The 18,000-nt window shown below is 37.9% G+C and overlaps 1 protein-coding gene across 1 annotated transcript in view; it reads right to left on the bottom strand.

The window, feature by feature from the left end:
- Window positions 1-18,000, bottom strand: part of LOC135477231 (uncharacterized) — a 68,792-nt gene that overhangs the window by 37,278 nt on the left and 13,514 nt on the right. Inside the window, exon 10 of the mRNA XM_064757401.1 lies at window positions 16,539-16,777. Within this exon, the coding sequence (XP_064613471.1) occupies window positions 16,539-16,777 (239 nt within the window). The remainder of the gene's footprint in view (window positions 1-16,538; window positions 16,778-18,000) is intronic.

Below are 18,000 nucleotides of genomic sequence, written 5' to 3'. Positions count from 1 at the left end.
GATGTGAACATGTTCTTGGGTCGCTCTACGGGAGTGCTGTTACGCAGATGACAACTGCTATACACAATAGTGGGCTCCTCCAGTTCATGTTAAGAAGAAGACTCAAAAAGCATCTCCTGTGTTACACCTGTTCTTACGTGACAAAAGAGTTACCACTACATCCTGAACGGTAATACTTTCAAGCGGGGGTGGGTAATCAGAACAAAATAAGTACGGGCGCAGTGTTGTTACCGGTACAGTATCTAATTGTGGCCTTCATGCACGCAATTACCGAGAGTGTAGCAGCGAGTAAAGCCGAGAAAACAGAAATAGGCACGCGTTTCCAAAAATGACCAATGTATAATAGCCAGCCTTTTTTTATATAAACAACGAGACTGTTGTTCTCCCTGATTAAGGCCAACGTTAGTTTTTACAAATGTGCAATAGAGTGTGTATGCTTGGGGCTTTACATCATGTGTATGCTTGGGATTTTACATCTTGCTTATTCATTTGATTTTGCAATAATACCCTTCATGTAAACCGCAGCGTGATACACAAGGCAGTTTTTATTCAAATATACGGTTTACTTAGTACTGTATACTTAAAGTGTCTCTCTAGAAAAAGAGATATTTTTTTAATTTATTTATTTGATTAGTGGTTTAAGCCGTTCTTAAGAATATTTCACTTATACGAGCCCGGAGGAAACCGACGATCACCTTCTCCGGAGAGGAAGCCAGCATGAGCTGGATTTCAACTCACAGCGACCGCATTGTTGAGAGGCCCCTAGGCCATTGCGTCGCGTGGCGTGCTAGCCCTCTCGGCCACGAAGGTCCCCAAAAGGAGATATATGTTCCGGTGTATCGTTAGAAGACGATCACATTTACAAGAATTAATTACCTTGTGGAAGTTACATCCGGAGAAGTTAACAAATTCGTAACGGGTGAACTATGATCTAAGTTTTGTGAAAGTTCGCATCATTCGATTAATGGTGTAACAATTCGCCCCGTATAAAAGCGGGTTAAAGACTAACTACAATACAAATTATTTTTTCGTAGAGTATCTTTAATAACAGGTAGCTTACGTTTGAGGACTGTTGTTGTTACTTAAAGTATTTTTTAGTCAATTCATTCACTTACTTCGCAGTGAACAGGCCTACAGCAGGCTTTAATAGCTATCTTTGATGTCGAGACTGATTTGTTTTCCGTATATTACAACACCTGTTATTCAATCAACAATCAATTTGTTCATTTAAATATATATACTTGTCAACCATTCAGTCACATTCAGCAGTATATTCCTTCCTAACATCATTCATGTTTCCCTTTAGAATTTAACACTAGCCTACCCATTGATGAGTTTTATACATCGTTGTGTAGAGAACACCTCACAACCATCCACAGGAAATTCTTAAATTTACAGACAGCGCTCACTTCCTCTGCTTGTAAACTTGACATTTTACTTCTGACCACCATGACCGCGTTGCGATTTACACATTTTGTAGAAATGCCAACAGCGGCTCGTGCGACGGACATGTTTAAATGCCTGTGGTAACGTGTTACATCACCGTTGCATTCAGGTCTAACACTTCACTTTGCCAATCGCCTTCCTATGAAGACAAAGCGACATAGACAGAAAGTACAACTTACACCTAATCACTAAACTTTGAGCAGACTGCCGATGTTTGTACGCATTTAAAAACAACCAGAAAAGGTCAAAACTGCGCCTTTGTGTAAACGATGTGTTTACGTTTAGCACAGTATACACGTTGAAAACGGAAAAATCGTTGAGAGAAGAATAAACGTTGAGAATGGAAAAAACGTTGAGAGAATGAAACAAACGTTGAAAACGGAATAAACGTTGATGACAAAACATTGGTTTAAGAAATTAGAAAACGTTTTGCTCAGAATACTGGTTTATTCTTCACAAATATTGAATTTGTGAAGAATATAATGAAACATATCAAACGGATGCGCGACAACTGACAAAGGCATGAATGCATCAGCTGAATTTGATAACTTATTACATCTGATGATCTTGGAATATTCGTACAATTTTTCAATGGATTTGTCGCTCGGACTTCCAAGGTCCCAGTTTTGCTTGATAATACTTTAACCAGGAATTTAAAAACTGAGGTGAAACTTGTTCTGTAATTTTCACAAACATTTAAATGTCAGAAACATGTACTATTCGCTCATTCAACAAATATCATGCGCCTTAAAATCAGGAGAGAACCATGAAAAGGGCATTATTGAACATCACTAATTTCCCGGCAAAATGTTCCTAAAAATAACAATTTAAAAATATATATAAACTAAAAGTGACATTATGTGCGGTGACAAGCTTTCAACAATCGCTACTGAGGCTAATTAAAGTGAGAATTCAATTTCAAAAACACCTAAATTAAAATCAAAGAGGATGAAAAGTTTAAAAACAAAACTTACAAGACACCAGGACTGACGAGAGTAAGACTAGCCGCGCCATGGTTCAAAAACGAAAGTTCCAACAGCCTTGACATGAGGCAGGTCGTCGTAGTGTGTGTAATCCGTCGTGATATTGGTGCTCCGTTGAAAACTAGAGCTTGTCTGTGAAGTTGTCATGAGATGAGCAATGCTATATCGCCGAATCCACCCCCGTTCTGGTGCACGCCGCATGCCGCACATTGGGCGCGCTTTGTAAACTAATAGTAAACAGGCGTTGGCAGAGAATGAAGGGCCTTGTTTGTTTCTCCTCGGCCATACCGGTAGTTACTCGTTGATGACAAAACATAACAGGCTTTTAGCGGTTAAATGGAGACAAGTGACACACCTGGTGTATACTGTAAGTAAGGTAAAACGGCACGAAATGAAAAAAAAGATTTAAAAAAACTCAGCTGAGCAGTGCACATGCGTCATATACAAGATCCAGTTGAATGCAATTTGCTTTATTTTTGATTCGATTTTTGGACAGTTCAGAGGCAGGAAGTGTTTTGTTTCATGCCTGCCTTGGCTTGAATACAGTTTGTATATATTACTCTTTTACAGCGCAAGTATTAAAATGTCAACTTTGTCTAAGTGTTCAAAGCGTGAATGTCAACATTTTAAAGCGCGTTTTGTGTTTCTTTATTTTTAAGTTTATAATGCTGAACAAAACACCTAAAGTGTTCACATCAGATCGTGTTAGATTACAATATTTCCTCTACAGCATTTTTTAAAGACTTCAGAATGTTCGATTGAACATTGTTAGAAGTCATATATAATTTTTCATTTTTTAAGAGAGTAAAACAGTTAAAGTAATAAACCCTACCCTTTAGTTAATAGGAACGTATAGATGAACAAATGACCTCATAAAATGGCTAGATCTATTACTTCTAGTCCTTTCACCTGAATGTTGATCTTAATTCTTGATTAGGCTTTTAGTTGGGAGGTTGTCCGGCATCTGGCCAAGGCCGATGTTTTATTCCAGGAAGCCCTCTTTTATCAACCCATAAAACTTATCCCCGTTTTAATTTCAGTTATATGACGACGAAGGAATCCTTAGAGTGCATGTGATGTGCCTCCTTGTTGCAGGACGGATTTCCACCGCTCTTTTACCTAGTGCTGCTTCACTGAGACGCCTTACCGAAGGCAAGTAAGGCGCCCCGCCCGAGCCATTATACTGATACGGGTCAACCAGTCGTTGTACTATCCCCTTTATGCTGAACACCAAGTGAGGAAGTTACAACTTCTCCCTTTAAGGTCTTAGGTGTGGCCCAACCCTGGATTGCCGTTTTAATTTGTGCAATGTTCTTTATCACAGCTTTAATAATTAAATAAATATATACTACACGTACATACTTTCAATACGTTAAAAGTTTAACCTCAGATATGACAATTTTATATCATACGCTAACTGAAAAAGGAGATATTACAACTTATTACAATGGTGTGCGCAGCTGAGATAAAAAGCTGCTTTAAAGCGCACTGATGGAACTGGCTTTTTCTGAGTTTTACGACTAAAATTCCAGTTCATTTGCGTAATAACAATGTGCATAACATTCCATATTTTGTGAAAAAAAAAACAGGAAGAAAATGTAGGTGCCGTTAAATAATTGTCAAACGTGCAATTGCCTGTAAACAATATACATTTTTTTTCACATCTCTGTATGAAAACCTCATGTCTCACACTAGCTAAAACATAAAATTTCCCTCATGTAGGGAGCATAGTCTTGGAGAACAATCTTTATATATCTCACATCAGCTGGAACATAGTCTCTCTGATATAGAGAACAATCTTTATATATCTCACATCAGCTGGAACATAATCTCTCTGATATAGAGAACAATCTTTATATATCTCACATCAGCTGGAACATAATCTCTCTGATATAGAGAACAATCTTTATATATCTCACATCAGCTGGAACATAATCTCTCTGATATAGAGAACAATCTTTATATATCTCACATCCGCTGGAACATAATCTCTCTGATATAGAGAACAATCTTTATATGTCTTACATCACCTGGAACATAATCTCTCTGATACAGAGAGTAAACTTCATATATCTCACATCACCTGGAACATAATCTCTCTGATATAGAGAACAATCTTTATATGTCTTACATCACCTGGAACATAATCTCTCTGATACAGAGAGTAAACTTCATATATCTCACATCACCTGGAACATAATCTCTCTGATATAGAGAACAATCTTTATATGTCTTACATCAGCTGGAACATAATCTCTGATACAGAGAGTAAACTTCACATATCTCACATCAGCTGGAACATAATCTCTCTGATATAGAGAGTAAACTTCACATATCTCACATCAGCTGGAACATAATCTCTGATACAGAGAGTAAACTTCACATATCTCACATCAGCTGGAACATAATCTCTCTGATATAGAGAGTAAACTTCACATATCTCACATCAGCTGGAACATAATCTCTGATACAGAGAGTAAACTTCATATATCTCACATCAGCTGGAACATAATCTCTCTGATATAGAGAGTAAACTTCACATATCTCACATCAGCTGGAACATAATCTCTGATACAGAGTAAACTTCATATATCTCACATCAGCTGGAACATAATCTCTCTGATATAGAGAACAATCTTTATATATCTCACATCAGCTGGAACATAATCTCTCTGATATAGAGAGTAAACTTCACATATCTCACATCAGCTGGAACATAATATCTCTGATATAGAGAACAATCTTTATATATCTCACATCAGCTGGAACATAATCTCTCTGATACAGAGAGTAAACTTCATATATCTCACATCAGCTGGAACATAATCTCTCTGATATAGAGAACAATCTTTATATATCTCACATCAGCTGGAACATAATCTCTCTGATACAGAGAGTAAACTTCACATATCTCACATCAGCTGGAACATAATCTCTCTGATATAGAGAACAATCTTTATATGTCTTACATCAGCTGGAACATAATCTCTGATACAGAGAGTAAACTTCACATATCTCACATCAGCTGGAACATAATCTCTTTGATATAGAGTAAACTTCACATATCTCACATCAGCTGGAACATAATCTCTCTGATATAGTGAACAATCCTTATATATCTCACATCAGCTGAAACATAATCTCTCTGATATAGAGAGTAAACTTCACATATCTCACATCAGCTGGAACATAATCTCTCTGATATAGAGAACAATCTTTATATATCTCACATCAGTTGGAACATAATCTCTCTGATACAGAGAGTAAACTTCATATATCTCACATCAGCTGGAACATAATATCTCTGATATAGAGAACAATCTTTATATATCTTACATCAGGATGAACATAATCTCTCTGATATATGGAACAATCTATATATATTTTACATGAGTTGGAACATAATCTCTCTGATACAGAGAACAAACCTTTCCTATCTCACATCAGCTGGAACACTTTCTCTCTGATATAGAGTAAAAGCTTATATATCTTATATCAGCTGGAACATAACCTCTCTGATATAGAGAACAAGCTTTAAGTGTCTTACATCAGCTGGAACATAATCTCTCTGATATGGAGAACAAGCTCTATATATCTTACATCAGCCGGGATATAATCTCTCTGATATAGAGAACAAGCTTTATATATCTTACATCAGCCGGGATATAATCTCTCTGATATAGAGAACAAGCTTTATATATCTTACATCAGCTGGAAACCTCACATAAAGCTTACTTTTCTATTTAATATGAGCGACCGTTGTCCTATCTACAAACAGGCTGCATTATTATAGAAGGCTGGGATATTTATCTACAGCAGAAATGTTTCATATCATGCGCTTCTCCAGGAAAAAAGTAAAATGTTATTTTAGAAATTCGATTATGTTCTATTACTTTATTTTATCTATTCATAACAGATGTAAAATGTACGGACAATGCCGCAGCATATCGGTAATATGCGTTCGAAACATATTCGTACTAAACGGAAGATATCCATGACAAACGGGAGATATTCGCAATAAGCGGAAGATATCCGTAACAGATATTAAGGATAACTTTTCTTTCTTTATTTATTTGATTGATGTTATTTATTTGATACGCCTTACTAAAAAAATATTTCAACTATACGACGACGGCCAGGATTATCGTGGGAGGAAACCCACGACCATCCGCAGGTTGTTGACAGACCTTTCCACGCACAGCCGGAGAGGAAGCAAGCAGTTGTATTGGTAAGAGGCCCCTATATAAGCCATTGCGCTGCGCCACCACGCTAACCACCACTAATGATATCTGTATAACATACACAGAAAACATCCGTAGCAAATTTGTAAGATAAGAATAATGCCTGCAACATGTACGAAATGTATCTGCAATATGTACAGGACATATCCTTAGCATACAGGGCATATTCGTGCGGTTTATGAATGGATGATATGCACCTTCATTATGCCCTGTATTATCCTATCCTACTAGTAGCTTTCACGGTCTCTATGCTGAGCATGACTATAAGCTGTAATAATTCCATCCAGCCATTGTCAGCAGAGCTATATAAAATTATTCATTTAGCATTTCTCTTGTTTCTTAATTTGTTACAAAACACACCTGTGGAGAGTAGAAGTACGTCCCGCCCCCATGAACAGAGAGATTACTATGCAGGTCCCCGATGTAGCTCCCCGATAGGAAATGACCAGCAAATCTTGATCTGCCCAGGTCTAGTTCACGTCACTAAGCACTCCCAAGGGACCGAATTAAAAACGTTGAATTTGTCATACGTCGCTTGTTTCTTTCGTGATTATTATATTTATTTGCTAATCATTTTAAAATACTGTACCTAATCGTGTAAATCGTGTGGCACCGGGAAGAGTGGTGGGCTTAATCTTGGAGCCGGGCAATGGTAAAATATTGTCCTTTCAGCATTACATGGCTATACAGAGAGAGAAATCTTACAACTAGAAACAGGGAAATTAGAAAGAATCATTACTAAAGCGAGAATTCGATTGGATAAACAGCAAATAAACAAGAACTAGGATTTACATAGATCTATTGCACACAGACAATTCAGCATGAAGAACAACTACTTGATCTTTATAATGAGTCATGCAGGTAAAATATCTGATGGCTGGGTGTACTTAAATCCACTTACACATTACCAGATACTATTTTGTAATACTTCTGTTAATACTATTTTGGAATACTTAATTTATTTCGTAACACTGATATCTTGATACATTCTAGCATGACTCAGACAACAGGTTTTCTGCTGAAATTAACAGGTTTTCGTTTGAGTGTACCAGTTGAAGGCTTGCCAGAACAGTGAGTGATCATGTATAACAAATGTCAATCTCTGGTAGCTATTAAGAGCACACAGCTACATGTCTGTCGAAAAACTGTGCCTCTTATAAGATCTCTGCATTATATTCCTTTAGACACGGATTGATAAGGAATTCGGTCAACAGGCAATACCTAGATGCAAGAGAGGAGGTGGTGTTATTTAGCGACGTCATTACGGGTGATTTAAAACTCTGACCATTGACGTCATCTGCAGGTGAAAATAGACTTGGAAAGATAATGCACAAGGTCGCAGTTACGGCCTTTTACAATGACTACAAGAGGAAAAACACACCATACTCAAATGTCACCTGCAAGAGGAGTCAGATTAATTGCAATTGTGTTTCCTGAAAATTAACGGTCGGTAAGATTTAGGACAGCGGCCAGACGCTAAAACAACCGCGGCCTTGTTTGTTACAGTAAACAGACTGGCGTTCTTCTGAACGTGGAGTATAAGAGACATACGCTTCTGACAGCCGACCTTGTCCAACCAATGGATCAACTTCAATGAAACTAAAAGTTAAAATACGACCTAAAACGACAGGAATATATTACCTGTTGGTTAGTTTGAAAGTAGAGTCATACTATCCTCCATCTAGTTGGCAACAATAACTTCCACACAAAAAACTCGTGTAAAAACATCGTCTAAATATTCTTGGCTACAATGTTTAATTTTTCGGTGAATACACATACATGTGTTGCGCTTTTCCACCGTTTGCATGTGAACAACGTTGTTAATTTTGTCATGTTTACCCATATATACATATAAACAGAACCCGCCCAATGGCTGGTGTTCAGGTATGCGATTTAAAGCTATACAATTGTACAATATACAGTTATTCCTGAGAAATCAGAATAAAATTAACTCATCGAGATAAAACTGCGTGTCTAGCGGCCATTTCTTCATATTATACCGGAGCAGTTGCCACACAACAGCCACTGTGATTCACATAAATCATCTTTCTGTCATTTCTATCTTAAAATACACATATCATCTGGGGAAAAAATCAAGTTTATTTTGTTTCCAGGAAAGGCCTATGTGCCATTGTTAACATGTTTAGGAACTACATGTAATAAAATGCATATTTGCTCTAAAACATATTGATCATAATATCAGGGTTGAATGTAAACATAGATCTCAACACTCATTTCATTGCAAAGCCTTTAATAATGATTAGGTGAAAGCTGTTTTATTCAAGACATCATACACCCATTAAGCAATCCTTAGCTCTAGGTTAAGAGGATGTCTCAGGCTCCATATAGATCTTGGTGTTTTGACATTCAATGTTCAGCGCAAGCGCATGATGACCCACGGTTCTACTCCATGTGCGCTATCCACTTAAAATGCCTCCAAAGAAATTACGAACGTCAGTAGCAAAATGTTACTATATCGCCTGAGTATTGTGCTTAATATTTACTGCAATAACGGTGCTAAGAGGGAGCATGAGGCTGTAGGTGGAATGTTGTTAGCAGGAACATTTAGTAGTATAATGTTACGTTACTGAAACAAGCAGGAAAAGTGGTCATACATCACGTGTTCTGCATGACCACATAGCGATTAACACGATGCCGCCGATGCATTGTTTCCGAAGACCCCGCCTAATTTATTACGATCATCAAAATGTCTGATCTTCTGGGATTACGCCGGGCCTATACGTTTTGCTCTCGCTGAACATTCAGCTCTAGTACATACTCTTCTCCCATTCGTGCTGGACATTCAGCTCTAGTACATACTCTTCTCCCATTCGTGCTGGACATTCAGCTCTAGTACATACTCTTCTCGCATTCGTGAGCAACTTTTTTAGGCATGTAATACATAATGAAAGTTTAAATTTATAATTATGATTCACGAACATGTTACACAAGGTTTAACACGAATATCAGATACCAAAAAATGTTGGGTTTGTAACAGATGTACGTGTGTATGGTGGGGGGGGGGGGGGGGGGTGAGAAGACACTGATGGTGATGAATTTGCATCAATATTTACCGAATAAGTGTTGCTATGGCTAATAAGTGCTACTATAGTTGATTTATTGTATAGTCTTCTTATTGACTGATTGATTGATTGGTAAGTCGGACGGTTGGTTGACTGACTGACTGACCGCCTGATTAATTGATTGATTGATGGACCGATTGATTGTTTGATTAATTGACGGGTTGATTGACCGATTGTTTGACGGATTGATTGATTGACAGACTGATTGATTGATTAATCGGTTGATTGATTAATTGACGGATTGATTGACTGACTGACTGGCTGACTAATTGACGGACTGACTAATTGATTAATTGACGAAATGACTGATTGATTGATTGGCGGACTGATTGATAGATCGATTGATTGACAGACTGACTGATGGATTAATTGATTGACTGATTGGCGGATTGATTGACTGGCTGTCTGACTGATTGATTGATTGACTGACTGACTGATTGATTCACGGGCTGATTGATTGATTGACTGACTGCCTAGCTGACTGACTGACTGTGTGACTGACTGACTGACTGAATGACCGACTGACTGATTGGTTGATTGATTAATCAGCTAACGCGAAGGAGGAGATATATGAAGTGCAGTTAGACAATGGATCTTCATGTTGCGGTAAAAAGCTAAATCTACCTTCAAAAACAATAATCTGTGAAAATCAACAGAAAGTTTGTTGTCCGAGTGATGCTAGAATGTATTCTGCTACTACAGCAGATTATTCCGTTAAACATAACATACATATTCTATTTATTCAACTTAAAGATTCTATTAGCCTAACAGGACACTATGATAAGTATATTATTATATTATAATAACAGAATGTATTCTAGTCTGACTAAAACAAGATTTTCTTGAAAGAACTTTTGGAGTGTAACTGAAATATTATTAACGCTGCAAACTTTTTTGGTTGATTGTTTAATTGAATTCATGGCTGATAAAATCGGATAAGATTTCTAACTGATTTATTAATCAACTGACAGAGTTATAGTCGTCATTCAAGTGAGTGAGTGTTTGGGGTGTAACGTCGTACTTAACAATTTTTCAGTCATATGACTACGAAGGAGTCCTTAGGATGACATGTAATGTCTTGTTGCAGGACGGATTCCCACCGCTCTTTTATTTAGTACTGCTTCACTGAGATGGCTTACCGAAGGCAAGTAAGGCGCCCCGCTTGACCCATTATACTCAACCAGTCGTTGCACTATCCCCTTCATGCTGAACGCAAAGCAAAGAAGTCACAACTTCCTCTTTTAAAGTCTTAGGTGTGACTCGACCCAGGATTGATCCTGGATCTACCGTTCCGAAACGGACGCTCTACCATCTGTGCCATCCAGGCAGGTCTACCGCTCTCAAAGCGGACGCTCTAGCAACTGTGCTATTTGGACCGGTCTAGACATCATTTAAGTGGCCCTTATATACAAGTGCGCCTCTGTATGTTAGCTGTTCTCCTCGATAAGTCTACAAATTAGTAAACTGTTAATCACTTTTGGGTCTTCGTATCGTCTATGTCTTGAGACAATCTTTTCAAACCAAACAATATTTCAGAAAGAGACACAGTCGTATTAGTAGCGGTGCATCCATTCCACGCCAACCTGACGATGTTGTGCTCAGACGTAAGTACATGATGATGATGAAGTTACGAAGTGAGTGGTTACAACTGGGACCACACCATAGCCCGTAACCATCATGACTCAGTACAGACAAAATGTAAAGCGCTGTTACACATAAATGTGACTGTTTCATTTTTCGGTACATTGTGTGTGAGCTCGTCGATGTTTGACCCGCCCAGTGCGTGATCTGTCTGGGTCGATGACTGTGAAAATAAATCTCATAATACCAGGGCTCTTAACTTTACTTAGGGGCGTGGCTGAAGCGTGTAAATAACTGTTTAAATACAAAGCAAAACATTGAAATAAAATAGGTTAAAACTAAAGGAGCGACCACAGTGTGATAATTTGTGAAGCTTGAGGCGTCTCTATCTAAACTGCCCTACCCTACTCGCCATGTTTTTTCTAAAACTAACATTAACAGCCCTTGTATGAGATACGTGTAAAATAAACACGTAACAGTTAGAACGTCCTGTATTTTGGTTACAGATTATTTCAAATGATACTTCACAGTTTGTATAATATCGCGTTTATTATTTTACTAATACGCCATTTACATGGCGACCATGGATGGGGATTTTCAACTTAGAAAGCCACGTGACTTCTTATTAATTACAATACAACATCTCCATATATATTATAATACATTATTGCAAAGTGAAGTGTACATATCACACATATTTATGTACGGCTTAATTTTGTTTCATTAATTAAATTACATTGGTAATAAATTTTGTTATTCAGATCGTCAGTGATAAGTATCAGGTATATTTAATAGGATACGCGCATAATTTAAAATATCACAGTATAATTTTCCACAGTTTTTCATGAGCCAGACTATTTATTGATTTATTTATTTGATTAGTGTTGTACGCCGTGTACTATGGAATATTTCACTTATAGGACGGCGACCATCATTGTGGTGGGAGGAAACCCACCGCCATCCGAAGGTTGCTAGAAGATCTTCCCACATACAGCCGGAATGAAAATAAGCATGAAATGGACTTGAACCAAGAACCGGATTAAGCACTTTACCGTTACAATTGCTAAAAGGCCCGATATATTATTTTCAGGAATATATATTTTTATCTCTTGAGTCAAATATGAACTATTAAATACGCCTATATCTATCGCGGACTAAAGCCTGGTGGAACAAAGCTGAAATTTACACGGTAATAAATTGCCTTTGATTGGCTGCGCTGTTAGGTGGCCAGTCCGAACAGAGTGCACATGCCGCCAGATGGCGTGGGCCGATTGCTTACTGTGGATAACTGTTCTTTCATTGTATACCTGTTCAGTCACAATGATTAATTGGCGAGACTTGTACAATATGCTGAATATCCTCATGTTTTACCGATGGAATCAAACATGAGGAGTACCTGTACTTTAATTAGAGGCTATGTTTGCCAGCGTCTTGTTTATTCAGGGTCGATCCTATATTTACCTGACCTCCAAAGGCCAGTTACATAGCCAGCTAAATATACGGCTTGGCGTGCTGTGTGTATGGTCAAACGGGTCTGCCAATGAAGAATATTTTTGTGATGGTCTAAACACAGATTTAAGCTAGAAGGGTCATGACCTTGTGTTGATTAGGTATTTGGTCAACCATTACATCTAACTTCAAAACATTGGTGTTAACTTCTCTTATTACTTCATCCTTTTATTAGTGGGTAGGCTGAGTGAGCAGTCAGGTAAAGGCGACGAGGTCGTTGGATCAAATCCAGCTCTCGTTGAGCCCACTGGGGCTTATGTCAGTAGGCTTGTCAGGTACATGGCTTTTCTCACCCATACATCTATCTGGCCACCGTCAAAAAAGTAACATATTCTGGAGAACCGATACGGATAAAACGACCTTTGAAAAATACAGCAAGCATTCTAGAGGCAGGCACATGTCCCCTTCCGGTTAAAGCCGTGAGAATTGGGGTAATGTTAAAAAAGTCGGAATTTATCGTAACTGATCAAAACAAGACCGGGAAACTAGCAACATTCAAAACAAGACAAATACGTCATAATTTCATCAAAAATGAACCAAACTTGAACAGAGGTGAAAAAATCCGAAATACTGATTCGTGACTGTTTATTGGGATAATGGACAAAGGGCTGAATACATCCACCATCAACACCCTCAATCCCACTCCCTCACAATTACGATAAATATGCTATTGCGTCTGTCATAAGGACTTTGATCCTGAAGGAAGCTGACTCATGTATTTATTAAAACCCAAATTTATCTTGGCACGAGACATGACTTAAGTTCAAGTGACGTCACAGATATATGTGAACAATCAGTGTGACGTAATTCAGAGCAACCTGAGCCCTGTGTCTAAGGTAGCATATCACTTACAGAATAGTACACCCAAATACCGGATATCTGATAAAGGCCTACACGCTCAAACAAAACAGTAAAAGCGAATGAGTAGTTTCCGCTATTCGTGTGAAGACAGTCACGTGGTTCCGCTAACTGTCTATACCTGTGCTCATTTCATTCTGCAAACGTGTCGCACTGGGAGAATAATGAATGGAAAGTTGCATGAATGACCGGTCTACCTTTGTGACATCAAATGAAGGCACGACTGCAGTAGCCATTTACCCATACATCACACTGTATACTGTCGCAGGCCTTTATTTAGTATAATGTATAACTCTTGTTTGGGCCTATATTTCACCGCACTCTTAATGTTTCCATGGTTTTGCTCTTGTCTTTACTGGCTATATATATACATACACTGGCTATATATATGTATATATACTGGCTATATATATATATATATATATATATATATATATATATATATATATATATATATATATATATATATATATATATATATATATATATATATGAATATTTTACAATGGTCAAAGACAATGGTCATTTTTTGGAGTAGTGGAAATTAGGCACGGATGTGAAGGAATTCGCCACAATACCGTGTAATACCGTGTAACGATATGAGGATATGCTACACTCTAAAAAAAATTGACAGAGTAGATAAGGTTATAGCTGTGCCTATATGAACAGCTACAATTAAAGAGTTCATATACCTGAGATATCTGTATACTGTTGCTCATTTCACAGCATGATATTTATGTGGATCTTTTTAATATTTTATTGACGCATCGCTTATTACATATGTCTGTATGAAAACATATGTCTGTATGAAAACTGCTGACTACTTCTCCTTCATGGTAATTATCTTCCATTACAATTGTATATCCATAATTTTAAGAGATTGCGATGGTAATTTTGTTAATGAAAACGGTCATAGAGAATTTCACCTCACATATTGTTTCACCGCCTGAACTGTGATTTGAATATATCGTTTTTTATGAGGTAGATCCATGCGTTTAATGATACCAAAATAGAATGAGGCAGATAATGTTTAGATCTGATTAAAACAAAAATAAAATGATTTTGACCTCACATATTGTTTCACCGCCTGAACTGTGATTTGAATATATCGTTTTTTATGAGGTAGATCCATGCGTTTAATGATACCAAATTAGAATGAGGCAGATAATGTTTAGATCTGATTAAAACAAAATAAAATGATTTTTTCCACGTTAAAGAACTTGTAAACATGAGGGTTCATGTTCCTTCTTTATCACTGAAATCTGTTTATATGCGGGAACGACATTTTTAAATGAAGCTTCTCAAATTATGAACTTATGACGATAGTTTTGGAAGTCGGTAACACCCTTGTATATGTAATTGAGATGCTTCAAATTCCCCTCGACGACTCCGCCCAAGAGTAAACAAGGCACTGTGCCAGTATCTGTGAGTGAGTGAGTGCTTGGGGTTTAACGCCAATATCTGTGAGGTATGTACACGTTGGCCAATACAAGTATGTTACTATGGTGTAACCAATACTGTGTGATTTGGTTAAAATACATCAATAATTGACCATAAAGTTGAACAATAAGTCTTGTAAAGTTAATTTCATGATCATAGTTAAAATAGTTAAAAAAAGAGTGTGATGTTAGTTAAATTAACAACGACATAACTTTTAGATTTAATTTTATGATCATAATGAATGTCGCTGTCTTAAACAGCGTGTGTTGCTGCTAAAACACATAAATAATAGACAAGCAGAAGATAATTAGAACTTGTAAATTTATAAATCTAATGTTACCATTGAGCTATTTAAATTGAAAACAGAACGATTTACTTACCCATGAAACATTGCGTTTCCGGTTCTGTCATCTTCCGGTCATCTCGGTAAAAACATCACGAAAAGAATCGAACGGATAGAAAGCCTCGTGGCTCAGCAAGGCCACTGACTGTATTGGAGACTCGAGATTCTGAAGCTCCCTTTTTGACCGTGTGAATTTCAATGACACCATGTGCTGCGATGATTTGCTTTGTAGAATATAACGGGATATAACATTTATGAAAGAGAAATCCACGTCGATCGTACGATGTGGTAGCTACATGAATCGAATCTGATACATGATAAAACCAGTAGATACATGATAAAAATCGAAGAGAACCCGCGGTAAATTCACCAAACCCGAGGAAATCAAGCAAAGTGCGAGGAAATTGGGTCGCACCCGAGTAAACCCTGAAAACAGGCATACATGGACAAAAACTGTCAGAACAAGAAAAACTAAGAATAAAAAAAAACACGCAGAAGGTGGCAAAATCAAACAGAAAACGAGGAAACCAATCGGAGCCGGAGGAAACCGGACAGAGCCAGAGAAAACCACCGCAGTTTGCTAAAATACCATCGTGCCAAACATCCAGATATTTATTCATTTATTTGATTCTTGCTTAATGCCTTCTTCAAAAGTTTTTCACTTATAGGATGGGGGCCAGTTTGACGGGTGTAGCAAATCGGAGTGCCCTTTGGGTGAACCACGGACATTTGGCTATTTACATATACAACTTCCCATGAACTTCCCACGTGTACACATATATGCACACCATACTGGTGGAAGACAAGTGGTCTTCAACTAACGTATGATAGAGCACACATGTCACACGAACGTCATCGACTGCTCATTGAACAAAGGCTCCAAAAGCGGGAGAGCAGTGGAATCTACAAATTCTCCGCCACGGTGGTTAAATTGCCACTCAAAGTACCTGAAAGTGTCGAATTATTGATACAGGCTGTAAACACAATTTCTGCCGCCCGTCTGGAAAAATAAAGTGATCAATGTGATTTCTAAAGATTAGTCTTGCAGACATACTCTGTGTAGAGGTGACGTCACCGGTTGTACTCTCAGAGCTGAGCATCTCTCCTGTTCGCTCAACAGAAGGCTGCTGAAATCTCCACACTTATTGGTCAAGATGTTGAAGAACTGGTTATCCGGACAGCCAATCGGAGACCCTGTACCATACGCACACAGGATATACTGTCTGCAGTTTGTTGGATCGACGGTAGGGGCTCTTTCGATGGATGGAGGGCACAGCGCGTCGAATGGACCACCTGGAAAAATTTATCGCAACAAGGGAGATAACTTGTATCGTTCATACCCCAAAACGCCGCTACCGTGCTTAACGGACTGACTTATTAGCGTGCCACTGACTGCAGCCGGAGACTGTAGTTCATGTTATTAAAACAGATCACAAGGAATAAAGAACCTTCCGGATTTTTCTGGTTTCTTGGGAAAATTCGTCCCACTTTTTATTAAAGGCTGTTTTCACTGTCCTATTTCAGACGACTTCGTTCTGGTATCACATACATATTACAAGTTTTCTTTGCCAGCCTTCAGTTAGTGCTAAGACTTAAGCATGAATAGTATAACCAGAGCAGTGACGATAATGTGGTACTGGGAAAATGATCACACGTAACCGGTAACCGGCGTCGTGTCGGTTTACCTGAGTTCGGGTTTTATTCTAACTGTTCATAAAAATGCTTAAAAAATGTCAACATCCAAATTCCCTACAACCGTGGCTTAAACAATATTAGGTAACATAAATGCGGTAATGTTAATAGCACTGAAAAGAGGTATCTGGTCCTGAATTACGACAAGTGCTGTTTGCTTATCATATAGAATAAACTAAGGGGTCTCATAGTCTACCAGGAAAATCCTGGTTTTGTGGAGGAAGACAAAGTGGAAGTAGAGTAATAGCCAGTTACCATTATATTCTGATACGCAATTATAAAGATGTGCGGAAGTGCTTTTTCTCCCATCACTTTCTCGTCCAGGTTTATGAAGTTTTCAGCTCGGATGTGTCTGCTGCGACAAGACAGTTTCTATGTTATTTTCCAAGTACACAAGGAATACTTTGGAAGATTTGGAATATTTCCATTGCAATTATATTACAGCCTTGCATTCGTAAATTCATTCAACCAATATTTATTTGACGGAGACACGGGTTAGAGTGAGTTATAATATCAAACTTTCCAATTATATTGAAGATCATTTTGCCAACAATCATTACAGTAGGCCCAATGTCTTTATGAAGGAGCTGATCGTGTTAAATTAGATCGCCGCTTTGGATATATGGACAGTTGCAATCAATTAGAAACTGAGATACATATTTTGAGCATCCACGACGTGTAAACTAGCATAGTGCACGATTCGGATGTGACTTCATCATTCTATTCTAATTTCGTTCTGTATAGGCTTTCTCGCTTTGTTTGGTGGATTGTGTTGAACATTGTTTTCGGAATTGCCTTGCGATTATTGACCTAAAACGTCCATT

The sequence above is a fragment of the Liolophura sinensis genome, chromosome 10, assembly GCF_032854445.1.
Source record: "Liolophura sinensis isolate JHLJ2023 chromosome 10, CUHK_Ljap_v2, whole genome shotgun sequence".
NCBI classification, from domain to species: Eukaryota; Metazoa; Mollusca; class Polyplacophora; order Chitonida; family Chitonidae; genus Liolophura; species Liolophura sinensis.
The sequence above is the reverse complement of the archived record's forward strand: the minus strand, read 5'-3'. Positions and strand labels throughout refer to the sequence as shown.